The sequence below is a fragment of the Homarus americanus genome, unplaced genomic scaffold, assembly GCF_018991925.1.
Source record: "Homarus americanus isolate GMGI-L3 unplaced genomic scaffold, GMGI_Hamer_2.0 scaffold24260, whole genome shotgun sequence".
In the NCBI taxonomy this organism is placed as follows: Eukaryota; Metazoa; Arthropoda; class Malacostraca; order Decapoda; family Nephropidae; genus Homarus; species Homarus americanus.
In genome coordinates, this window is record NW_024721079.1 from 8,034,158 (window position 1) to 8,062,022 (window position 27,865).

The window sequence follows — 27,865 nt, forward strand, 5'->3', positions numbered from 1 at the left end:
AATATATTCAAGAGCCAGTTCATGCCCAGTACTTGCCAACCGTGCATAACAGAGACGTGACCAACCGCCCAAGCAGCTAACGAGCTGATTAGAAGGCAAAGAGTTAAAGTAAAAGATTAGCATAGATATGTTGTGATTGAAGAAGAGGATGACTTGAATCTTGTAGAAATGTGTTTATGAACTAATTATAAAAAAAATTGTACTTGTAATTAATGTATAAGAAATAAATCTAAAGAAAAATATATAGGCATAGATGTATATCGCGTAGTTTTCGGTATATATTCATTTTATAGCATAGTATACCCACAAAGGTTAAATAAAATCGTTTTCTTTCTTTGTGACGGCTTGCCACGAGACGCCAATCGGAGGCGTCGAAGTAAGGTGAGATACGTTTCCTCTTATATACTTTCCTTGCTTGGGAGGACATTATACTTTCCTTCATATTTGATATTCCTTGGCAGCAGTCAGCTGTCAGATGAGTGACCATATTGAGTCCAGCACTAGACAATGGGGTAAGACTAATCAAAAGGTTCATACTTGCCTTTCTAGAAATATGATAATGTTTACAATTGGATTTTGTGCTTTATTGATACATATGAATGAGATTTCCTTAAAAACTGTTATTAAATAATCAGTAGGGAGTTAGTATTTTATGTAGATACGCATTTATTTAGTGAAATAACCCTATAAGTTCAGCGTGAATGTAAATACAATAGTCACAGACGATGCAGGTATAGAGAGAGGGTTCCATGACAAAACCCCAACGGGGTTGTCATTTGTCAACACTAACCAAACCTAAACATTAAAGTGTTTTATTTTATATTTTATATGAGACTGGGATTTTGTCCGTTGGGGTTTTATCCGGTCACCACAGAGAGTGTATGCACACTACCCAAGATAATCAGGTATTTATTTGCAAGTTGCCCATCATGTATACAATATTTTTGGATCCAGTTCTAAGTATACCTCATAATTTCTAACAACTCTTCTTAGTAACGTTTCTGTCGAAAATGATTCTTTTTCGAGAGAATCGAGACTAATTTCACTTATGCACCGGTCTTTGTTTGGATATTAAAAATAAGTTTTTCCGATGTTTTTCGACGTTTCGAACGAATTTGATATTCTTTCTAACTGTAAATCAAGAGGTTTTTTTTATTCCCCCCCCCATTAATCTTAACGATTCTTTTCGAGTAGATCACATGAATAAAATACCAACAAACCAAACCTAACCTAACCTAACACTATTTATCTGATGAAACTGCAATTGACGTAAAACAATCAGTATTATTGCATTTTCGCACACAACTCTCCTACCACTAATCTATTATCATATTCGAATAAGACATCTAATTATAAGATAATTTTATTCTATTATATTACCGTCGCAAATGTATAATAACGGAGATAACGTATCCAAAATTTTCTCTATTATCTCCCATTAATCTTCCGCCATTATCGCCTACCTCACCTCCCACACTGCTTGTCTCCTTCATAAATCACCACGCGCATGCGTTCCCGTACACGTCACGCGGCCAATCAAAAGCGTATTTTTTTTGCACCCAATTAAAATTATTTGTGGTTTAATTTGCGGTATTTTTGGCCTAATCAAATTCAATTTTTATTTTGGTTCTCATATTTGGAAATTCAAATTCATTTCCGACCATGGAAGTCTGCGATGGGTGTCACTTCAATTATATGGAGTTGATTGCAAGTATTTTGGGAAAAAACGAAGAAACTATAGCATTTTTTCGATATCACGGTGTTCTCCCGACCTCAGTAAAGTGTCCTAAGTGCAAGAACGAATGTAAATATCGTCAAGACCAACATACAGTATGTAGCATTGTGGTAACTCAACTGAGAACCAGGCCAATAAGGTAAGAAATAAGTGATTCCATCATATGGTGAGAGTCAGTTAGGTTAGGTCTGGTCAGGTTTATGATTTTCTGGTGTTTTTTTGTGTGTATTTTGTATTTGCTTAGCCATTATTTTTTTTTTCCAGAAAATGTCCCACAAAAAAAAAAAAAAAAAAAAAAAGAGGCCAATTTCCGACGGAAATGAAGGTCATAATCGGTCTAAACACACACAAATACACTAGAAAAATATATTTTTTACTTTCTAACAGAGATGGGTGTGCTGAAACAAATTTACCAAATAATCTCCATCAAAATGTCGGCACAGCTCTTTCCACCTGTTCAGCCATATCTGGTTATTCTAGTACTGAAAAATAAAATCTCTGCTCCCGACGCACCCACGTATTGTTCATTGGCTATGACAAAAAACTCTTGCCCAATTTTAAATCTCCTATCGCTATAGCCAATAAGAAACTCCCACACCACCCCCCGCATATGCGCTGTAGACGCTTAAGAAGTCAACACGGAGGTAAGGAGCACTGCGTGATGGGTGGTCAGACCTTCTCTGTGAGATGAAAACAACAAATGGCAACACTTGTGACTGACCAAATCTAATGATATTGAAAAATTAATATCTCGGTTATCCTTAATTTCCGGCGGAAATATCATAGAAGAAAAAGGTCTTTGGATTGTCTAAACATTACGAAAAACATAAATAACGGAGAGAGAGACTGGTGCATTACCGAAATTTCACCCAAAATCGCATTAATTTGTTAGGAAGTCAATGAATATTTTCTAAGTCCAGTGTAGATGTTACCTGCGTTTGGTTATATTAGTTTGGTTAGGTTAGTTTGGTTTTGCTAGATTAGTTTGCTTAGGTTAGGGTAGGTTGGTTACTTTGATATGAGCTATGTCAGGGGACCTGGGGGCAGAGCACCCCATCTCTCTGCCCCCCTATGGTTAGCCAGGTTAGGTAATATATAATTTCTGAACAATGGTGGTTAGGTCAGGTTAGGTTAGCACAGAAACTGATTTTGAGGTGAAACCTATGGTAGAATTTTTTGATGGGTTTTGGTATTGTAGGATTTGGTCCAGGAAAACTCAGGCTATGGTTACCAGTTTATTGGTGTGGCTAGGAGAACTGTGCGAGAGTGAGTGGCCGTTCCGAGGCCTCCCGCGAGTATATATACTGGCTGACTGAATGAAGCTGTCTCGGCTCAAGTCTCGAACCAAGTTCAATAACGTCAGCCAGCCGGCTCATCAACAGTTACATGAGCAGAATGGCTAGTTACAACAATTATAGGATTCTGTTTAACTATATTACATTACATTATACTTATTACATAATTATACATTACATTATATTGCATAATATTATTCTTTAGTCGCTATATCAGCCCCCTCCCGACGATCACTTGTAAGGAAAGTGACGCGTCGAAACCGAAGCGGCGACCATACAACATTGCCGGACCTCGTACGCAGACATGAGCATAGTGGTGGCGTAGTCGCAGGTTTTGCGTCGCTTCCGGAGGCAGCGTTGGTTGGCCTGTTATGCTGGGGCTGAGAATATCTGCGTCCTCGTCGATGTGGGCCGGCTTCAGCCGGTCGTTGGAGACTGTGTGCCAAACCCTTTGGGGGTCGATCGTAAAAAACTTAGGCGACCAGTGGAGCACCCTGAATGGACCGTCGTAGGGGCGTTGCAGTGGTGGTCCAGGTGCCATACGTCAATGAAAACCTGCTACTGAGAGCTCTGCATTCGTGGTGTAAGATGCAGTGACTGGATACAGTTACGGAGTGTCTCCACGTATGAACTAGGCTGCGATGATGGAGCAGATGTGGAGGCTAGAAACTCTCCGGGAAGGCACAAGCCAGAGCCGTAAACGAGCTCAACCACTGAACAGCCCAAATCGATCTTAAGGGCTAACCAGATCCCTAGCAGAATGAGCGGCAGATGCCTGGTCCAACTGCTTGGTGTCGACTGGGCCATGATGGCTGCCTTCAACTGGTGGTGAAACCGCTCAACTAGCCCGTTGCTTGCTGGGCGGTAAGCAGTGGTGCGTATGCGGGAAGAACCTAGCAGTTTCATCAGTTGATGCCAAAGCTCGGATTCGAATTGCCGGCCTCTGTCGGTTGTCACAGTTGAGGGCACCCCGAAGTGAGCAACCCAACCAGAGACGCAGGCCTTGGCGACTGCTTGTGCGGTGATCTCGGTGATGGGTACCACTTCCGGCCAACGAGTAAAGCGGTCGAAGATTGCTAGAAGGTATCGGAAGCCTTCTGAGGGCGGTAGTGGTCCATCATTGTCGACGTGGACGTGGTCAAAGCGAGCTGATGGTGGTAGAAACGTACCAACAGGTGACTTAGTGGGGCATTGGATTTTAGAGCTTTGGCAGGCCGTGCAATGCGTGCATGTCTTGGTCCAGATTCGCACATCACTGTTGATGGAGGGCCAGACATAACACTGTTTGACGAGTCTGTTTTGCACGTATGCCAGGGTGCGATAGCGAGTGCAGCGACTGAAACAACTGTCGGCGCATATCCAGGGGAACTAGTGGACGGAGTCGGTTGGTCGATGTGTCACAGAGCAATGTCTTGCCGTTGGGGAGAGGAATGTCGCAAAGCTGGAGCCCTGTATGCGCGGTCCGTAGCTGTTGTATGTCACTGTCGCATTGTTGAGCATCAGCAGGCAGCGTGAAGTTCAGTTTGGAGGCATTAAAGTTGTCAGGTGAGAGCGCGAAAATGCACGAGAGGGCGTCTGCGATGTTATTGCTTACACCCTTGATGTGGCGAATGTTGGCCATAAACTGGAGGATGAAATCCAGGTGCCGTTGCTCCGTTCGTGAGTGCCAACCCGAGGTATTAAAGGCAGCCGACACAAGGGGCTTGTGATCGGTGTAGAGGTAGAAATCGCGCCCCTCCAGGAAGCAGCGGAAGTGCTTTACAGCCAGGTGTGTGGCGAGCAGCTCACGACCAAGCATAGAGTATTGCGTTTCCTGTGGCTGCAGGCTTTTTGAGTAGAAGGCCAGTGGTTCTGCACGGCTGTAAATGTGCTGGTGAAGTACGGCGCCTACTCCGGTGTCAGTGGCGTCCGCTATTAGGCTGAGAGGTGCACCAGGGTGAGAGTGGCTCGGTAGTGTGGCGTTGGCCAAGGCTTTCTTCACCTCCTCGAAAGCTTGTGTTGCCTCTGTCGTCCAGAATACGGCTCTCATTACTGTCTTGTCATTTTTCGGTACAAGAGCGTAGAACGGGTGAAGTAAGACAGTGCAGCGAGGGACAAAATGGTAGAAATATGCCATGAGTCCCAGGAACCGCCTGAGATGCTTCTGCATTTGAGGCAGTGGGAAAGTGGTGATGGCTTCGACCTTATCGTGTAGGGGTTTTGTTCCGTGCTGCGAGATGTGATATCCCAGGAACGTGAGCTCGGGTGATACCAAACTGGCGCTTTTCCTTGTTGATGATCCCGTACTGGCGGAAGCAGTCGAAGATCTGGCTTAGATGCTGCAAATGCTCTTCCTCAGAATGGCTGGCCACGAGGCAGTCATCAACATAAGAGAAGACGAATGGCAGTTCTCTCAGCATTTTATCGATAAAATGCTGGAATGTCTGGCTGGCGTTCCTCAGGCCAAATGGAAGCCTGACGAACTCATACAGACCAAAAGGAGTAGTTACAGCAGTTTTATAAACGTCAGCTGGGTTGACGGGTATCTGGTTGTACGTCCTCATGAAGTCTATCTTCGAGAAGATGGTAGCTCCAGCGAGATTGGCGGCAAAGTCGTGGAGATGTGGCAATCGATAGCGGTCGGGGACTGTCACTGCATTGAGGGCGCGGTAACCACTACAGGGGCACCAGCTTCCGGGCTGCTTTTTGGGCACCATGTGCAGCGCCGATGACCAGGTGCTCTTCGATGGGCGGATTATGCCCAGACTGAGCATCTGATTGAACTCCCTCCTTGCGATGTGGAGTCTGTTGGGTGCTAGGTGCCGAAAGCAGGAGAAGACTGGCTGGCCTTTGGTTTCAATATGGTGGACCACTTCATGTTTGAGTGGCAGAGGGCTGCCACTATAATGCGTCTTAGACCGAAATTCCTCCCAGACATGCAATGGTGGTTGGCCGCCTGCTGGCGCAGCGCTGGGTAGTTGGGTTGCAGATCTTTTGGTGCTGCATGTTGATTGAGAAGCAGTAATGCTGCAGGAAATCCATCCCTATGACGGAGAAACCGACATCAGCTACTAAGAACTTTCACATGTATCGTCGGCCAAGGTTGAGATCCAGCATGACTAACTTGGAGCCGTAGGTGTTGATGCGAGTACCGTTTGCTGCCAATAGCTTGGTGTTTGATGTGGGTGTTGGTTGGCCACTGGGCTTTGACAGGACACTGAACTGCACTCCAGTATCGACCAAGAAGCTCATACCGGTACAGTGATCTGTGAGGCTGAAGAGGCGGCCAGGTTCTGGCTCCCGGGTGGTTGCCCGCTCACAACTGGGGCGACTCGTTTCCCGATCAGGAGCAGGGCATCTGGCAACGGAGGGCCCGGTCACCGAAGCGGCGATGGTAGAAGCATAGGTTGTTGGACTGTCCTGACGATCTGCGGCCTGCAGGTGAGGGCAATCGGCTTCGCTGCTGGTGACGCTGCCTTGAATTTCCGCTGTGGTTGTCTGGGCAGTGTCGACATTCACAGGGAGGCCGTGCGGCTATCTGGGCAGAATTAAGGGCACCGGAGAGCGTCTAGTAGATTGGCTGGCACTGTGACTGGCTACCAGTTTTCCTCGAGCTGTGGAGATGGCAATGAATAGTCTGGTGCCAAGGTAGAAGAGGTTTGTGGTGCCAGTGTCACGGACGAGACACTGGCAGTCATAGAACTAGGCGCTGTATTGTATATGTGAATTGTCTGTGTGTGTGTGTGTGTGTGTGAGAGTGTGTGTCTACACACACACACACACACACACACATATACACAATACAGTTAAAGGAAATTATTGCCTGGCCGCGAAAATGCCGGCAAATTTAAAACGACCTGCAGACATTCTTGGGTACAACCAGGGTGTTATCTGCAAATAATAGAGGACCGCGAAATAAAATCCATGAATTATCAGGGTGTTGGTCGAGTCTGGTCTTGAAACAGCTCACGCTTGGTGCCGTCACAACACTCTGGCAGGTTGTTCCAAGAGTTTACAACTCTCACTCCAAAAAAGTTCGCCTTCACAGTTTTCTGGACTTGCAGCTTCTTTAACCTTGACCTGTGACCCCTTGTGGGGCGAGCGTCTGCCAGCTCCAGATGCTTATACAACTCAATTAGGTCTCCCCTTGCCCGTCTGTAATATAAGCTAGGCAGTTGCAGGCGCTCTAATCTTTCTGGTTTGCTGAAGTGCAGGCACCAGTCTGATGGCCATCCTTTGGACATTTTCAATCAACTGACAGTCTTTAGCATATTTCGGGGACCAGACGGGGTGACAGAACTCCAGGTGGGGAAGCACCTCACTCTTGAAGATCGTTACGAGGGACGGACCGTTGAGATATGTGAACGAACTTCTTATGAAACTAATAATTTAGTTGCTTGATTCACCTTCTTTTCACAATGACCCAAGAACTTCAGTTCATTGTCAACATACACATCCAGGTCCTTTTCACATTGAGTCTCTAGTACAGTAATGGAGTTTCTTCATCCCATTGGGACATATGATTTGCCTCCTTACTGTTGCTACGTCCCAGGTGCACCCTCTTACACTTAGTGACGTTGAATTTCCGCAGCCATTTCTTCGACCACTCTCTAAGCTCACAGAGATCCATCTGCAGCTCTTCACAGCCTGTTTGGTTCTTTTTTCCCTAAATAACTTGGCATCATCTGCAAACATTTGTATGGAGGAATGTACAGCTTCTGACATGTCATTTATGAAGCAAACAAACAACAACGGGCCCTGTGGTACCCCGCTTGTCACGGGTACACATGAAAATTTCATACCATTAATCACCACACACTGCTTGCGATCATGCAGTAAGTCTCCGATCCATACTAGGACACTTTCCCAAAACCCGTACCCTTCCAGTTTAATTTTCAGCCTTTCATGGGGGTACGCGGTCGAAAGTCTTGGCAAAATCTGGGTATATATTGTTGATATTGTGTCCCTGTTCCAGAATTTCTGTCCAAACATCTAGTACCTTGAGTAATTGTGTTAAACAAGAGCGCCCCGGCATAAATACACGTTGACAATCCTTTACAAGGATGTGTCGTGGTAGATGTTCCATCATGGCATCTCTTATAATGCTCTCAAGTACTTTACTTACTATGCTGGTCAGGCTCACTGCTCTACAATTATTCGTGGAGTGATGATCGCCCTTCTTGAAGATAGGACTCACTTGGACCATTTTCCAATCACTAGGGATCTTTTGTTCATCCAGGCATCTACACAACAGTATCTTCATGGGCTCAGCAAGCTCGTTGCACAACTCTCTTATCACTCTAGGATGCACCTTGTCAGTTCCGGGACTCTTATGAACCTTTAGCTTTGACAATTTATATTTTAAAACCTGTTCCAAGAACACAATGTGGGTCAGTGCTGTGTCAAACCATCTGTCCTGAAACACGGGAAGTTTGTTCGCATCTTCCCTTATGAACACCGAGGAAAAGTAACTGTTCATCGCCTCCGTCTTGTCCAGGTCAGAATCAGTGTTACTACCATCTTCAAGCCTCGGGTACAAAACACCTACCCGGTATTCGTGTTTTTAATTTTGACTTTGCATAGCGGGAAAACACCTTTGGGTTTGACTTGACTTCACTCACAATCTTCCTCTGAAACACATTTTCAGCCTTTCTACACTCTGACTTTGCTTGGTTCCTGGATCTGGTATAAATCCTCCTGTCCTGTTCATCATTTGTTCTAACCCACATAACTAATTTCTGGGTTTTCTTCTTAACATGTCGACTGCCATATGGTTCATGTGTAGTGGTCTCCTTGTATTCCTAGAGGTACTGGGTCTGGTTTTGGGTATATATCTATCGATCAAATGGTTTACTTTGCTGGCTGTGATATTCAGCCCAGTGTCTGTGTTCTTTTACAGTACCTTTAGTGATTTAGGCCATTGTATATACTCCTCATCTCCTCCCTCATCCCGTCGTAACTACCCATGTAATATTTTAACCTTGGCCTGGTTTTGTTGTGAACCAAGTAACAGTTAAATCTGAAAGACACGTTACGTGGTGACTGGTGCACCATACCCTCTCCGTTAGTTATGATGGGGTCCAATGGTTAGGGTGTTTGCTCCCCTCTGTAATGTGTTGGGTCTTAACATGTTGGAACAGAAAGTTTCTCTCATAGTTTCTAGAAAAAGAGTAGCCGGGTTATTTAGGTCATTTGGTGTGTTTTCATTTCTTCAGTCAATGTTGCTATAGTTAAAGTCCCCCATGACAAGGAGGTGGGTAGGCTTGAGTACCATGGCATTGTCATTTAAGGCTCTTAAATTCCTTTGGTTTAATAAGCTACAGTGTGGGATCTGTAGCTACACCCAACAATAAGTAAAGTCTCCCCTTTAATTTAATTTTGTTACATTAGCATTGTAAATAAATTACCTAAAAATAGTTTTATTTGAATAATCATGAGAAAATAATTTTCTATAATACTACTATTGGAAGCATAATGTGTTGTTTAATGGTAGACCCTGCTGCCATATGGCATCACAAAAATTGTGACCAAGTCCCAGGTTACTGATCTGACTTTCTGCCTCATGTACACACAATTGCAGGGTCAATTGTTTCTCTTACTATTGACAACACAACATACATACAATACTGTATATCATTTCTCACTCTTAGTTAATTTTTTCGTTCTTGTATTTATTTATGGTTAAGATTATTGTATTTTTATTTGTTGTTATAATTTTTATCTTTCTATTTATTATTATTATTATTATTATTATTATTATTATTATTATTATTATTATTATTATTATTATTATTATTATTATATTCCCCCCCCACCCTCATGCCCTGATGTGGGTCGGTGACCTGTGCTCGGGTGGGCTAATCCCCGTAAAAAAATAAAAAATAAAAAAAAATAAATAAATAAATAAAAAAAGTAAATAAAATGCTACTTTGCCGTCACGTGGAATCGAGTTTGACGATCATCCAGCTATGATACAATGATATCAGTTATTGAGGATGTCACCTAGGTTGGTGAGTTTTGAGGTGACTAAAGAGGCCGATATGAGACCGGCTGAGTCGTTAGCAGATGTTGTACTTGTGGATGGCTCCACCTAGTGCGGGAGGGGCGGCAGCAGCATCTTTCCGGCGCTGGTGCTTGTCTGCCTCGGTTTGCAGTCGGACTAATTTGAAAGTATTGACACCTTCTTGTGTGGTGATCCTCCAAGCGTTACGGTGTGGAGTGATTGTCTCCCAGGTGAGGGGTTTTGATTTGGCACTTTTTCAGTTTTGTCTTAAGACTATCCTTATACCTTTTCAGTTGCCAGCCAGCATTACGTTACTATTTGTTAGATGACTGTAACGTAGTTGCTTTGGCAGTCTACTGTCGTCCATGCGGGTAACATGGCGAGTCCAATGTAGTTTTTAATGGATAATGGTAGCCTCGGTGCTCCTACAGTTGGTGTCAATGAGAAAACTGGCATTTGTTCTCTTGTCTTCCCAGTGAACAAGGAGGATGGAACACAGACTACGTTGGTGAAAGTTTTCAAGTGCCTTGAGGTGCCTCCTGTATGTAACCCATGTCTCACTGCCATATAGCAGGGTGGGGAGGACCACTGCTCGATATACATGCAACTTTGTAGATAATTTCAGCTCCCTACATCTGAAGACACGGGTATGGAGTTTGCCATAGGCTTCAGATGCACATCTGATCCGATGTTGAATCTCTTCATCGATGTCTGCGGTGATGGACAGGTGGGAACCAAGATACTGAAAGTGGGTAACATTAGAGAGGCTGATTTTTAGATACATTTTTCAAACAAAAAAGTGTCATATGCCATAAAATACGATAGCTCTGATTTCCTACACACGGATCATATTTCTTTACACAGAGATAGCTGTAGACAGAACCTCCCCCAATAAGACTCAGTGGACTGCTCAAGTAGTGGCAGGCTGACAGCTTGTTAGAACCTGTTTAAATGCATACAGTACCAGTCCATTACCAGCACCACAGTCCAACTCTCCAACAAACACATTATACTTACAACAGTAATGCTTTACACTACAGTGATCCCTCGGTTAACGAACGAAATTTCGGTTAACAAATTACCTTCCATAAGAATATTCAATTCGGTTAACGAAAAAAATTCGGTTAACGAATTCCTTACGAATTTTTCCCAACATGTTTTCGCCTGCTTTCGCCTGCTCACCAGCTGTAGTATTAGTCCTCCAATACAGTAATCGGTTTTAGGACTTAAATTCGTTACCATTTGAGTAAATATCAAGAAGGTTGTACTATTCAATAATTTTTCAGGTCTTATATTAAAGTTTTTAGTCATTTTAACAATTATTTAACATAATTGAAGTACAGGGAACTAGTTTTTAGCGTGCCAAACAGCCACTTGACTCACCTAGAATGGCGTCAGTTTGTGTCTCTGCTCAGTGGAGGAAGCATCTTGCTTGAGACTTCTGAACATAAACTATTTTTACATTTGTACAGTACAGTTAACCCTCACTTTACGTGGTTAATGTAACCCGGAGGGTACCGCGGAAAGCGAGAAACGCGTAAAGTGAATAACATAACATATGGGATTAATTGAAATGGAGTCCAGGCCGATCCCCAAAATCCACTTTTTGACCACACATAACTATGTTGTAGTAAAAATAACATCTTAATTTTATGATGGTACATGCACACAATTAATACTTAGAGAAATAGAGAAATACAGTCGCCAAGTTAATGTCCATTCAAATAATGGACACACACCCTCCCCCTCTCACACTACACTGCCAGCTCTTCCCTCTCTGAGAAATTTTTGGGGGAAAACCAGGTATAGTAATAAATAATACCTCAAACTAAAGTTAGGATAATATAATTGACATTGCTGGATTCCTTGTAAGACCAGGAATATTTTGAATATAAATGTCATATATTTTTCACAAAAGATAACATACTTACTCAGATTAAACATTTTATCTAAAAATTTTATGTCTAATGCAAAACATATGATGTTTATATTCAAAATGATCACCAAATTGTAAGAATTCCAGCAATGTAAATTATATTCTGGCCGGGTAATTTGTATGAATTTTATGAGCTAAAACAAATATCTTCAGTTAAAAAAAAATATATATTCTTCACGACACTATCTGTCAATCAAAGTACCCCACCTTGCCTCCCCCCTCTTCCAACTGCGCGGTCAGTCCCAACCCTCACCCCCCACCAATCCTCCCTTCAAGAGAAAGGTTGGGTGAAAAATTTAGATTTTAACATTTTGTATTAAATAATACCTCAGATTAAAGTTAGGATAATATAATTGACATTGCTTGATTCCTTGTAAGACCAGGAATATTTTGAATATAAACGTCATATATTTTGCACAAAAGATAACATTCTTACTCAGATTAAACATTTTATCTAAAAATTTTATGTCTAATGCAAAATATATGATGTTTATATTCAAAATGATCACCAAATTGTAAGAATTCCAGCAATGTAAATTATATTCTGGCCGGGTAATTTGTATGAATTTTATGAGCTAAAATAAAAATCTTCAGTTAATAAAAAAAAAAAATATTCTTCACACGGTAACAGATGGTCGGTCGCCAGTCCCTCCCTCCCTCCCCCCCACCCCCCACCAACGTCCCTACTAGATAAATGTGTGGGAATACCAGACTGTTTACCTTTTTAGTAATAAATAATAAATCAGACTAAAGTTAGGATAATATAATTGACATTGCTGGATTCCTTGTAAGACCAGGAATATTTTGAATATAAATATCATATATTTTGCACAAAAGATAACATATTTACTCAAGAGTAAACATTATATCTAAAATTTGTATGTCTAATGCAAAATCTATGATGTTTATATTCAAAATGATCATCAAATTGTAAGAATTCCAGCAATGTAAATTATATTCTGGCCGGATAATTTGTATGAATTTTATGAGCTAAATTAAAAAAAATTATACTTCACCGTGTAAAGGGGTACACCCACCGCGGAATGTGAGCATCCTGGGTTCTGGCAGGGCACCGCGTAAACGTGGAAACGCGGAATGTGGGACCGCGTAAAGTGAGGGTTGACTGTACAATTATTGGTCATTCTGAAATTTATTTTACATATTGACTATATAATGCAGTGCAGTGTTGATTTAAAGAAAATATTCTTGAATTACACCAAGTGAACTTAACATTTTATGGGTGAAATGGCAGCATGAAGCATGGGGTGACTTCTCTTCCACCCCAATGCCTTCTCTTCTCCCTTCTCCTCCACCCCCATTCTAATTCCCATCATCATCAACCAGGAGCCTTCTACATGCACACTGTGGTGGGATGAAATCCTAGACAAGGTTCTTCAAACTCCAATAGCACGAGCAGTAGATATATTCAATAAGTGGTACAAGACTTGGCAGGATAACCAACCGGTACAGGAACAGGAGCCAGCACAAGGAACTCCACGTCGTAGGCAGGCCGAAGCCGATCTGAAGGGAAGTTAGCTAGCTAGGCAAGGAGAGTTGCTAGACATCACTAGGACAATAAATGAGGTCCTCTAATTACTCGACTAGCGCGGTACAGGCATAGTATATCGGGACATAGTAAGTGAACATAGGCATTAGACATAGGCATAGATATCAGACATGCTATAATAATATATAGTAATACAGACATGTGAATAAATAGTACAATGAATGGTAACAGAGTCTTGGCATCAGGCGTGTTCACATATCTTGGTATTTACATATCTATACACACACCTCAAAGTAAGTGTACTTTACTGCATTTATTTTTAGTTTGTATGTAATTTACGGTGAGCTGGAACCTATTACCCAAAATCCCATTGAAACAATGGTTTCTGTTAACAAAATTTTCGGTTAAAGAACGACCTTCTGGAACGAATTGTGTTCGTTAACCAAGGGACCACTGTATTGTACATTCTTCTCTGTATTATCCTTTTATAATTAGATCTTAGATTCAGGAAAAGAAACATGTAGATGTCAGTTCAATTTCAATTCAATTCAATTTCAATATTTATTCCTTGATAGAGGAAGTGGGATCCTAGTGCTGTCACTAGGTACCCCTATACAATAACACCTTTGGCATCTGGCAAGTGTCACAAGTATATATGAATATTATAAAGGGGCTTACAAAAGCCTGAGGAAGGAAGGCTATTCCTTGAATGCATCATCAATATTATGTACATAATATCTGGCCAGTATGGGGAGGTTCATCGTGTCTCCGTCAGGGGGTCGTGGAGTGGTGGTCCAGCAGGCGGCATGGAAGCGTTGTGTGTGGGGACATGTTAGGAGTTTGTGGACAAGGGTGCGGCTGTCGGGTCTCCTGCATAATGCACAAGAGCGTTGCTCAGGGGATGTGGGGATACCAATCTCCCAAGCAAAGTCATACCCAATGATGATACGGGCAGCAATCACGTCCCTTTTCCACGACCCTTTCCCATAGACATAAGAGAGGTCAGGAAGTTTACGGAGGGCATTGTACCAAGTGGGCGGGGAGTCCAGGGGGATGGCTGCTTCCCGAGCTTCTCTCTGTTTGCGGCGAATTTGGGTCCTAAGCTGTAAAAGTGTTAGAAGAACAATGTAGTCAGGTGTGGCCTTGTTACAGCCAGTCTTGGCAAGGCCATGTGCTGCCTCATTCCCCAAGATACCGACATGACTGGGTATCCATAGGAATGTCACAGGACGGCCTGCATCCTGAAGTGTGGATGTTAACCCTCATATTCGGAGGATGAGGTCCTTATTTTCCCCTGATCCAAATGCGATCCCGTCGAGAGCAGACTTGGAATTGCAGCAGACAAGCAAGGGGCAGAAACCATAGGCTTCTTTCTCAGTGAGAAGGGCAGCAAGGAGGGCTATCAGTTCAGCCTGAGTGGAGGATGCCCCGCCAGAAACTCTGAGAGAAGGTTTGATAGGCTCAGGGGCGTCAGGACGGGAGATGCAGACACCAGCCCTGGCCCTACCTGTAGCGGGGTCAACAGAGCCATCAGTGTAAAGGACGACCCTACCTGGGGACCAGTGGGCGACCCTGGAGAGGTGGTATTTGCAGAGAATAACAGGGTTAACGTGGGATTTCGGGAGCGGTCCACCGAGGGCTATCACTTCAGGCTGAAAATCCAGCCAGGGATAAGGAGACGAACCAACAGCGGGGTGACAACAATATCAGGCAGGAGGTCTTGTTCCTGAAGGGCTCGGATGAGTGACCTTTGCCACTGTCTTCCAGATGGAGGTCGGCCTTGGACAGCAGGAGTCAAGTTGGCTTGGACATAGTTGCCCCGAGGATCCCATAGAATGGAAACGATAGCTTTTAGGTAAAACTCCTGTCCAAGTTCGGTATATAGAGAAGTAGAGCGTGTCCACTGAGGGGCCCCAAGGATGATACGAGCAGCTTTCCTCTGGATAACTTCGAGACGGTTGACAGCAGTCTGACTAATGTTGACGAGGGCAGGGGCGGCGTAGTCAACACAGGAACGGACAAAGGACTTGTATATGGTGAGAAGTACAGGGATGGTGGCACCAAGGGTACCCCTGCACATGGTAGAGAGGGGAGCAAGACGCCGAAAGCATATGTCTCGGAAGATTGCGGACTTCAGGGATCTGACAATGTTGGCAAGTTACATACACACCCAGGTATTTTGTCTCATTAACCCAGTCCAAGGGCGTTCCTGATAAGAGAAGGGGGGGGGGTATAACACGACTGTGCCACATGGCTTTTGTTTTCGCAGTTGAAAGACGGAAACCAAGTGAATCACACTCTCTGGAGACCAGATCAAGGGCTTCCTGCATGCTGAGGTAGTCAGGGGCTTGGAGGAGGACATTAATGGTATATCCTGAGTAGACGACTTCTGTTGGCTACGGGAGAGATGCAATGGACTGCATGAGTGTTTAACAAGGTGGGACTCAGGACTCCACCTTGAGGGGTACCGAGTTTCATTTCTTGAACAGGAGATATAAAGCCTTCAACGCGAACCCGGGCCTGACATCCAGTGAGGTAAGAGGTGATCCATCGAAGAAGTCGCCCTTTAATCCCCTATCCGGGCAAGTTCAGCTAAAATGAGGGCAGGCTGAGCCGTATCAAAGGCTCCCTTGATATCAAGGAAGATGGAGACGCGGACAGTCTGATTGCAATAAAAGGAAGCAATGGAGTGTGCTGTGCTGCGATGTTGTATGAAACCATTGAGGGAGTTGTGGAAGCTGCCTATGGTGTAAAGAAGGCGACGATGGGGTATCCTCTCCACCATCTTTCAAACACAGGAGGTAAGACTAATGGGTCGATATTTCCCTGGATCTCCCGTTTTAGGAATGGGGATAATAGTGTCATTTTTACAGTTAGATGGGAAAACCCCATGTTCATACGACATATTGTAGAGAGCGAGCAAGGGGTCGTTAGGAATATTAGTACTGTACAGGCGTTGAGGACGGAGTAGGTTATCTGACCATCCCCAGGAGAGGTGTCTTTTCTAGAGTGACGAGCACTGTCAAGCTCGAACTGTGTGATGGGATGATCAGTGAGGGCAGGGGAGGTAAGAGCAGCACGAACAACAGGCTCGGACTCATCGATGCGAGCCTGCACTGCCTCCTGCATCGGATCTGGAAGTGCCTCAGGGGAGGAAGCTCGTGCCCAGTCCTCCATTAAAGAGCAGGCAAAAGAGGCGGGGTCAGGGTGGGGAGGAGGCCAATGTCGAGTACCCCGTATAGCATTAATCCGATTCCACACATAGGAGGGTGACGACTGGAATGATAGAGACCCCTTGAAGGATAACCAGTCCGCCTCACGAATCCGACGACGCTCCTGAGTTGCAAAGGAGCACCAGCTTTTGAAGTCTTCCCAGTCCTCTGGAGAGCGAGACCTCCGTATGGCAGAGTGGAGATCACGGGTTACCTGCCGGAGATGTCTCATGGCAGGGATACGATACCAGTAGTTGGTGGCACTTCTGGGGGTGTTGGGGAGGGCGTGGAGGGGCAACGCGATTGACAGAGTCATACACGGCATCAACAAAATCAGTGCTGTAAGAGTCGAGGGACAACATAGGAATCCGCCCAGGTAGAAAGGTATTGGATAAAGGAAGGAACAGCATCTTGTGTGAGATGAAGGCAAGGGGATCGATAAGGAACTGATGTAGGTGCAGAGAAGGAGAGCCTGAGATGGGTAGTAACGGCAAGATGGTCACTATACAGAGCAGCCTTGGTGCAGATGGTAGGATGAAAGGAGGTATGACCGTTCAATAGTAAACTAACATCAAGGAATCTATGGGGAGGCGAGTAGGATCATCAGGACGAAGAAAGCGAACATCATCATCCCCATTAAGAAACTGTGAGTGATATGATCTGTTAAGGGTACATGGAGTGGGGTAATCTAGAGTAAGAGTGGGATGGCGGGCATTAAAGTCGCCAAGAACAAGAGTGGGAACCCCATCATGGAGGCCATGAAGAACCTGGGGGTCCAGAGAATCACTCTTGAAATGAACATTGACTACACAAAGGGTCCGGTCACCAAGAGTAAGGGAGACAGAAAGTAATTAAGACGGGGGTCCATGTGAGTCAGGTGAAGGGAGACGAACAGATGGAATGGTGTTACTCACTAGGGTGAGGAGGCCACGAGCCTGCCCACGGTACCGAGGCAGGGTGTAAACAGTATAGCCAGAGAGGCGGAGTTGAGTAACATTGTCTGTGATGGTTTCCTGAAGTAGAGCAACATCTACTTATTGGGAGAGCACAAACTGGGCGAGGTCTGTCCAGCGAGGTCTAAGTCCCTGGATATTCCACTATAAGAAGAGGAGGGAGCGGCCTCTGGTGTGAGATGAGTCGGTGGGGATAGAAAGGGGCTCCAGAGGAGGTACCAAATTCTGTTGAGCGTATTGGAGAGGGAGGTTTGTGAGAGCAAGGGATGGATCCTCCATCTCGGGGGAAGGAAGGAGGCGGGTCACCAGGGCTTGCAAAGTGTGCCCCTGTTGGGTCAAGGTGTCCAGAATGGGTTGTTGTTGCCTCTGCAATGTCGCAATTGTCTCCACAAACGAGTTGAGTTGGGCAGAGAGAAGGTTGATTTGCTTGGAGTGGCGATCCAGACGGAGAGTGATTGTTTCCATAGAACCAACTTGGTGTACCTGTGCAGGAGCTGGAGGTGGTGGCGAGGATTGGCGAGGGCCCGACTGGGCAGGTGGTGGCGACGGAGAGGGATGGTGAGGGTTCAGGTGAGCAAGAGGTGGTGGTGCTGGTGTTGGTGAGAGACAGTGGGGGTCCAGGTTGGCAGGAGATGGTGGTGACTGTGTGGCAGGGCCGGCAACGACCTTGTTCCGAGAACGGTGGGGAGAGGGAGGGAGGGGAGAAAGAATGGGTGATAGGGGGGATGGTAGAGGAGAGGAGATCAATGGGAAATCCTTGGTGGATGGAAGTGGCGGTGGTCGATAGGAGTGAGGTTTAGTTAACAGGGGATTCGTCAGAGACGAGGGCGGTGGAACAAGGTAAGTTTTCCCTGGGCGTGTGCCAGGACACTGTGGGCAGTTGGCATTCCAGGCGTGGTTACTGCCATGGCAGTTGACTCCCGTGGAACAGCTGGGATTTTGTTCTGAATTTTTTATTTGTATTCCACTGTGTCATGAGGACCTGCACAGAAACCGCAGGCGACCATCCTCGTGCACTCCCAGGTGCGGTGTTTCCACGATTGGTAACGACCACAGATTTTTTGGGTTCCGATAAATCGGTCGAGAGGACAGTTGTGAATAGGTCCTACATTCACCTTTGTGGGGAGGCGGGCCCACCCACCAGCCGATGAGTTCGTTGGATGGATGTTTGGAGACCGGGTTGATGCGGCGCTCCATGTCTAGTAGTAGTGGGAGAAGAGGGCGAAGATCGTTGATAGGGATCTCCCAGGGTACGTGGCGAACCATTGCCTTGGTACGACGAGTTTCTGGGGGTGATGGTGGTGAACTTCAGCATCACCTCCCCCTGGGGAGTAGGAAAGCCCTCTTGAGTGAGCAGGCGTACCGTCTCGTCCATTTGTGTGGTGACTATTACGGCTGTAGGACCTCGGCGGAGACGAAGTGTTGAGTCCTGAAGTGGAGAGCAGTGACGAAAGAACCAGGTTGTCCGTTTGCTCGGAGGCAAGTCCCGAGGAAAGGCAAGACGACGAAGGCGCGATGGGGCAGGAAGACGAAGGGAATCCCCCTATATCCATCGTCGGCGGAGGGTCGGTCATTGAGCCACATGTAAGCTCACTTGGGGACCCCAACGGCAGAAGGAGGTCACCCTCTACAGCCCCAGACGGGGTGCGAGGGGGAGCCGTAGCCCCTGCTGGAGACCCTGACTTCTGAGGTTTCTGCTTCTTAGACTTGTCTTCAAAATGAAAGTCGTCAGCATCACTGTCACCTACTGCCGCCGTCTCCAACGAATGGGAGCATTTAACGGCGGGCACAGGGCACATTGGCTGCACTGCAGTCAGGTAGATAGTTTGGCTTGTTTGAGGTGGAGTGCTAGAGACGTCACTGCTACGTCACTCTTCACATTGCGCATGCGCAAACTTGAAAATCTTTGACCAGAGGGACCAGGTGGTAGGACCAGATGTTTTTACCAAACAAAAATAACAAAGTCCAAAAGTAAAAAAAAAAAAAATAGAAGCCCCTGTGCTGATAACTGGGTCTCACTATACAGTTGTACCCCACTTAACGTGGTCAATAGAACCCAGAGGGTCCCGCGTTAAGTGAAATCCGCTTTAAGTGAACAACAGAACATATGGGATTAATTCCAATAGAAACCGGCCCGACCCCCAAACTCCACTTTTTGAAGACACATAACTATGTTGTAGTAAAAATAACATCTTAATTTTATGATGGTACATGCACACAATTAATACTTAAGAGAAATAGAGAAATACAGTCGCCAAGTTAATGTCCATTCAAATAATGGACTCAACTCCCTCCCCCTCTTCTCACACTACACTCACTGGCTCTTCCCTCTGAGAAATTTTTGGGGGAAAACCACTAAATTTTAATAAATAATACCTCAAACTAAAGTTAGGATAATACAATTGACATTGCTGGATTCCTTGTAAGACCAGGAATATTTTGAATATAAATGTCATATATTTTGCACAAAAGATAACATAGTTAATTTGAGAAAATTTTTTATCTAAAATTTGTATGTCTAATGCAAAATATATGATGTTTATATTCAAAATGATCATCAAATTATAAGAATTCCAGCAATGTAAATTATATTCAGACCGGGTAATTTGTATGAATTTTATGAGCTAAAACAAATATCTTCAGTTAATAAAAAAAAAAATAATTCTTCACAGGGTAACAGATGGTCGGTCGGTCCCTCCCTCCCCCCCACCCCCCACCAACCGTCCCAAGGAGATGTGTGGGATAACCACTAAATTTTAATAAATAATACCTCAAACTAAAGTTAGGATAATATAATTGACATTGCTGGATTCCTTGTAAGACCAGGAATATTTTGAATATAAATGTCATATATTTTGCACAAAAGATAACATAGTTACCTACAGAAAATTTTTTATCTAAAAATTGTATGTTTAATGCAAAATATATGATGTTTATATTCAAAATGATCACCAAATTATAAGAATTCCAGCAATGTAAATTATATTCTGGCCTGGTAATTTGTATGAATTTTATGAGCTAAAACAGGCAGTCAGTCAGGCAGGGTGGCGGGTGGGGCAAATCTAAAAATAGCGTCTCGAGCCGGACACTCACCGCGTATATGTGGAAAAAATCCGTGTTAAGTGAAAGTTCAGCTCTGGCGAGGCACCGCGTATATGATAAAACGTGTTAAGTGAAACCGCGTTAGGCGGGGTAATACTGTATATTATTTTCTCCCAAAGCTTCTCTGGTAGGGAGGGGGAGGGAGGGAGGGAGGGACCGACCCAGCTAGGGCGAGTATTTTGATTGACAGATAGTGTCCTTGAAAATATATGTTTTAGCTCATAAAATTCATACAAATTACTCGGCCAGAATATAATTTACATTGCTGGAATTCTTACAATATGATGATCATTTTGAATATAAACATCATGGATTTTGCATTAGACATACAAATTTTAGATCTAATGTAATAATTTGGTTTACACAAAGCAAATATTTTATCTTTTGTCCAAAATATATGAAGTTTACATTCAAAATATTCCCTGACCTGCAAGGAATCCAGAAATGTCAATTATATTATCCTAACTTTAGTCTGACGTATTATTTATTACTAAAAGTTAAAATCAAGTTTTTTCACCCAAACATTTCTCTGGTAGGGAGGGAAGGTGGGGGGGAGGTTTGGGACCGACCAACCCAGCTGGCGTGAGTAATAATAATAATAATAATAATAATAATAATAAACGGTTTATTAATAGAGTTGCAGCCGGTGGCTGAAAATTTACACTTACATTTGATTTAGACATAATGATATAATATGCATTGAATACATTTACAGGGCTGTACAGTACATAAATCAGGAGTTGTTTATTATTTTAACAATAGATGGGATGGTGCTGTTCTTATATCTATCGGTGCGGGCTCTTATGGGCTGAATTTTGTTGTAGTGGCGGACTGCGCGAGTTGGGTGGGGGGCTGCAGGAGGTGGCGATGACGAGGGTGGTGCAGTAGTCCACTGCCAAACCTTTCCAGTGCTTGGTGGTGGAGGTCACTGAGGGATGGCATTTCCAGGGTGGAGAGAGCGTTGGTGTAGCCGGAGTATTCTGCGCCGAGCATGATTCTGCAGGCCCTTTTCTGTACCTTCTCTAGCTGACGTTGTTGGGTGGAGTTGAGAGAAGACGACCAGGCTGGTGACGCATACGTTAGTTTGGGGAGAATAAAGGCGTTGTAGATGGTCCTCAGCTCTGGCGTGGGTGTCCCAAGTGACCTAAGTCGTCGTAGCATGTAGAGACGATACGAGGCTGCCTTGACTGTGTTATTTACATGGGCCTTCCAGTCAAGTTTGTTGTCTATGGTTACACCCAGGAGTTTGGCAGACTGCACCAGCTGGAGAGGATGGGCACCCACTGTGACTGCTGGGGCTTGCACTGGAGTGGTGGCGGTATTGATGTGCATGACTACGGTTTTGGTGTGGTTGATGGTGACCTTGTTCTCCGTGGTCCATGCCTGTAGCCTGTCCAGGTGCCTTGTAGCGATGAGTAGTCTGGTGCGGTGTTGTCCACTATAACCCCCACAGTGCAGTCATCCACGTACTTCCACCTGTGAGGAGTGTCCGATAGAGCGTCGTTGATCTGAATGAGGAAGCACAGTGGTCCCATCTTGGTCCCCTGGGGAACACCGCAGGTGAGGTGTTGGAATGTGGAGACCAAGCCCTGATACCTCACTGCCTGGCGACGTCCACTCAAGAAATCAGTGAGCCATGAGACCAGGTTGGTGGGCAGCCCTAGTGCAATAGCCTTGTTGATAACAGTGCAGTGATCAACAAGGTCAAAGGCCTTCCTGAAGTTCACAAGGGCAACGGCCAGTGATGTCTTACGTTTCTGCAAGTTCCTGTGCAGAAAATCCAGAAAGCTCACCAAGCAGTGTGATGTAGAGGAGGTCCTCATATTGCCAAATTGCTGTGGATCAATTGACTGATAGATATTGGCAAATGCCCATTCAAAAACAAAGTCCTCACAAAGTAGACGGTATGGGGGTAATGGCAACTGGCCTGAGGTCGTTAGGGGACTGTGGGGTGGTGACCTTGGGGATGGGGGTGACAAATGCGGTTTTCCATTCATTAGGGTATTTGCTTTGTCTGAGGGATGCATTAATAAGAAAACAGGGGGGTGGCAAGTTCGACTGCAAACTCCTTGTATATTTTGATTGGGAGGTCAATTGGGGTCGTGGAGCGCTTGGATTTAAATTTCAGGAGTTTGTTGGCAATTTCATATGGTTGAACACTGGGAGGGGGGGAGGGGGAAGGTAAGTAAGCTGGGAGGAGAGTGAGGTCAAGACGTAAGGAGGGGGGGAGGGAAGGTGGGGTACTTTGATTGACAGATAGTGTCGTGAAGAATATTTTTTTTTATTAACTGAAGATATTTGTTTTAGCTCATAAAATTCATACAAATTACTCGACCAGAATATAATTTACATTGCTGGAATTCTTACAATATGATGATCATTTTGAATATAAACATCATGGATTTTGCATTAGACATACAAATTTTAGATCTTATGTAATAATTTGGTTTACACAAAGCAAATATTTTATCTTTTGTGCAAAATATATGAAGTTTACATTCAAAATATTCCCTGACCTGCAAGGAATCCAGAAATGTCAATTATATTATCCTAACTTTAGTCTGAGGTATTATTTATTACTAAACGTTAAAATCTAGTGTTTTCACCCAATCATTTCTCAGAGAGGTAAGAGCTAGTGAGCTGGGAAGAGGGGGGGTGGGATTTGAGTCCATTATTTGAATGGACATTAACATGGCGACTGTATTTCTCTTAAATATTAATTGTGTGAGCATACCATCATAAAATTTAGATGTTATTTTTACTACAACATAGGTATTGTGTAGGAAAAAGTGGAGTTTGGGGGTCGGGCCAGTCTCTATTGGAATTAATCCCATATGTTTAGTTGTTCACTTTACGCGGTTTTCACTTTCCGCGGTACCCTGTGGGTTCAATTGACTGCGTAAATCGGGGTACTACTGTATTGAACTTAACCAAGTTTGTACCTCCCCATTCAGAGATGCTGCACAGATCTGCTTTGATAGAAGTAATGATATCAGTTCTAGAAACCTATCTAGTTTGAGAGTTAGGAGGAAGGGGAAAATGTGAGGAAGAGTGAAGAGTAGAATCATCAGCGTAAGAATGGATAGAATTAGTTGTAGTGTGAAGTAAATCATTGATAAAAAGAAGGAAGAGAGTTGGTGAAAGAACAGAACCCTGTGGGACGCCACTACTGGTAGAGAAAGAGCGAGAAATCGATCCCTAGACAACAACTGCCATGGATCGGTTCTCAAGGAAGCTAGAGATGAGAAAACAAAGTGGGGGAGAGAAACCAAAGGAGGGAAGTTTAGACAGCAAAGACTTGTGCCATACCCTGTCAAATGCTTTGGGGATGTCGAGAGCCACGACAAAAGTTTCCCCATAATCATTAAGAGAGGATGACCAAAGATGGGTGCAATAGGAGTGCAGATCACCAGTAGATCTCGCCTGGTGAAAGCCATACTGGTGATCGACAAAAGAGAAAGGCGTTCAAGGTGACGGAGAAAATGGGAGTTCAAGATAGTTTCGAAAATCTTAGAGAGGGATGAAGTTAGGGCAATGGGGCGATAGTTAGAGGGATTAGAATGGTCACCCTTCTTCGGGATGGGCTGAACCAAGGCATGCTTCCAAGAAGAAGGAAAAGTTTGGGTTTTGAGGCAAAGGCAAAAGAGGCGAGCAAGCACAGGGGCTAGGGCTTCAGCACACTCCCTCAGAACACGAGGGGGTATTCCGTCCGGTCCATGCGCCTTACTCACATCCAACCTGGATAACACAGCGGCAACCCTGCGAGTGGAGATTATAGGAAAGTGCATAGGTTCAGTTGGAGGTGCAGGGGTAGGAGGGATAGAGTGGGAATCGTTTAAGGTGGAATTAGCGGAGAATAAGGTGCCGAAGAGGTTGGCTTTGTCAGGGGGAGAGTTGGCTACAGAGTTATTGGGACGGGAGAGGGGAGGAAAAGAAGGCGTGCAGAAGTTGTTACAGATGTTTTTAGTTAAGGACCAGAAGGATTTACTAGAGGAAGAATTAGTCAGGACAGCGGTCTTTCTTTTAATAAAATTCCGCTTGGCCCTACGAAGAATAGCCTTACAACGATTCCTAGAAGTAATGAAAGAGGTGTGGGTAATAGGAGAAGGAGATTGGGATTAGTAGACTCGCTGAATTCGTCAGAAATACGACTTTTAAGGATCAGTCTCTTACAGCCTTTGTTGACACCCACGGCATGCGTGCGTGTTCCAGATGTCAGTTGTCTTTCATTGAATAACTTGGTAAGTAAAATACTGTAGAACTTATTTGTATTATGTAGTTTAGTTCAAATGCTGCTACTGTAATTCTATTATATATAAGCCAGATTGGCTTAAAGTAGTGTTATTAATTGCTGTAATAAAAAAAATATATAAATAAAACAAAATTACCTGTTAAAAATAAACAATAAAAAACGTTTTTTCCCCCATGTTTTTTTTTTTGCAAAAAAGTTTCTTATTAAAAAACTAATGCATTTTTTTTTTTTTGCTTTGCATCACTACCTAACCTATTAAAGCTTACCTATTGATAGTTGATAATAACGCTCAATGAAATGAGGAACTTTAGGGGAAAAAACTATGTAGAAGAAAACTTCTTTCTTGTCTTTCAAATATAAAGGATGGAGGAATTGCAAATTTCCTAATTTTGTTTTTCTGTACTGTAGTATTTCTTAAAAGGAAATTTGGGGCAGAAGTCTTTGCCACCTTTGGGTTAAACTCCTGATGAGCTAGCCAGCTAAGTTATCATAACTAAGTATCCTTCCCGGCAAATTGCCCATACAAACTGCTGATAATTGGTTGTATGATAGTGAAGGAAACACGACTAAGAGATGGAGCTTTATTCCTGATGTTTCGTCACAAGATTATAATAGTAAAATAACACCTTAACCAACCTATGTACTGTACTTCCATCTTATGATAGGTTGGTGTGTTATGTTAGGTTGGTTAGGTCAGGTTTAGTTAATTCATTTGTCTTGAAATAAATCATTGGTGTTTGTAATTACTGGATTCACTTGAGAAAGGTATCAATATTACATACTGTACACTATTGTAAGAGAACAAATATCTGTACTCATGTTTTCTTCTCTCACAGAGTTGATAGTGCTGATGATTGATCAGCATTAGTGAGGTTTGGCATACAAAATGGCAGCTGTATCGCCGCCACATCCTCCAAATGATCCTGACTTGGAAATTAAAGTAAAAAAAGGTGTGTATAAAAAACTAATTAGTAAATCATATCAAGAAAAAATTGAGAGGCACAGTGGTGGGTGGTAAGAGGAATAGTTAAACATGTAGTGATACCATAAAAAGAGGGTTTTTAACAACCTCTTTAGTTAAAAGGAGAAGTAAAAATGAAAGACTGATCCAGAAATTGTGTGACCAAGTCTGAGTACTTTTTTTTAGCTGACAGTTCAAGCTCATGTGCTCATACATACTAAATCCATATATAACTGTTAAGGATACCCAGTTATGGCTCACTTTAATGCCAAATGTAATGTATGTAAAGATATAATTGATTGAAAACATTAACTTTCAAGATATGACAGGAAAAAAGTTTGAAATAAAGAATTCACAATCAAACTCATGCTTTCAGAGAACACCTTGGGAGTAATATATTGTACTACTACTGTACATCTCTTTTCACTAATTATTATGTATATCAAAACAAATGACACATACAGTACCTATAAAGAAATGGATAATAATGAACATTTTATAAAGAGTAGAATCAAGTGTAAACACCACATACAGTCTACCCTCGTTAATTCGGACCCCTTTAATCCGGATTTCGGATAATTCGGACAAAATCTGAACTTTTTTTTCTATTTTTTTATTTTTTATTTTATTTATTTATTTTTTTTTTGCAGGAATATTACCTACGCGGACCTTAAGCTAAAATGCTGGTCCACCCACTGCTGGGATAAAACACCAGCATCTTTTTGATTAAATCTAACATCACCACTAGTGTGGGGGGGGGAATGCAACTTTTAGCTTCAGACATGAAAAATATTTACCATTTACTGTCAGTAAACAATGGAAACGTAAAATATGTACCAATTAGTAATGAAAAGTTGTGCAGTTCCTTCAGCAAATGAAGCTCGCCAACTTACAATAGGCTAAATTACCGTACAACGTGTTTTCAGTAGTCTATGTTGAAGTTCTTAGCTCAGGCTAACTTATCATATCATATACGGTATCACAGTTCTCATTGATCTACAAAAAATACCGGTAATAAAAACCTTTTTGATATTTCACACTTAATATAATACCCGGTAATCTACTTCAACCTCCTATTGTTTACAACGACGCATGACGCACCACCAGCTGTTGAGTATTAGCTACACGGTACACGTGTTTTTCGAATCGTTTTCAGTTAAAAAACTGTTACATCACATGTATATTTTACCTTAACTGTGCCTGAATGAATATATTCTCGGAAATAAATAGTAGTTTTTCTGAAACGTGATGTATTTTAATGTTAAAATAGGATAAAATACATGACGAAAACAAAAGACTTTACCTAACCTTTCGATGTTCAAGAGAAGTTACTCGTTTTTTAATAGTTTTTGGTTAAAATACTGTTATATTACAATGGTATTCTATTCATACTGTGCTTGATATAATGCATTCACGGAAATGTAATATTTTTGCTGAAATGACGTACGTATTACAGTGGAAAGTGGGATAAAATCATGACGAAAACAATGACTTTCGCTTTCTTTCGTTCAAAAGATGTTACCGTAATCGCTTTTCGATTGGTTTTCAGTTAAAAAACTGCTGCATTACAATAATATTCTATCCTAATTGACTTGAATAAATACCACAATACTATATATCTGAATATTTTCATTAAAATCCATCCAAATCATTTTCCTTGTCATCGTCTGCAGCACCAAACAGCTTCTCCCAGTCCTCTCCTTGAACAGGGCTAGAGGGTACGTGTTATTCGAATCGTTTTCAGTTAAAAAATTGTTACATCACACGTATATTTTACCTAAACTGCGCCTGAATGAATATATTCTCGGAAATAAATAGTAGTTTTGCTGAAACGTGATGTATTTCAATGTAAAATAGGAATAAAATACATGACGAAAACAAAAGACTTTACCTAAGCTTCCGATGTTCTTGAGATGTTACTCGTTTTTTT

At 43.2% G+C, this 27,865-nt stretch overlaps 1 protein-coding gene across 13 annotated transcripts in view; it reads left to right on the top strand.

The window, feature by feature from the left end:
• The first annotated feature begins 360 nt into the window (after positions 1 to 360).
• The window catches only part of LOC121861523 (BLOC-1-related complex subunit 8 homolog), a 113,738-nt gene continuing 86,233 nt past the window's right edge, over positions 361 to 27,865 (top strand). For 11 of the 13 annotated variants that reach the window (XM_042359356.1, XM_042359343.1, XM_042359349.1 and 8 more), the window contains exons 1-2: positions 404 to 512; positions 25,811 to 25,924. In XM_042359356.1, the coding sequence (XP_042215290.1) occupies positions 25,861 to 25,924 (64 nt within the window). In that variant the 5' untranslated portion in view covers positions 404 to 512; positions 25,811 to 25,860. Of the gene's footprint in view, positions 382 to 403; positions 513 to 24,897; positions 24,964 to 25,810; positions 25,925 to 27,865 lie in introns of those variants that run through there. The other 2 variants (XM_042359344.1, XM_042359345.1) reach the window with 2 other exon arrangements.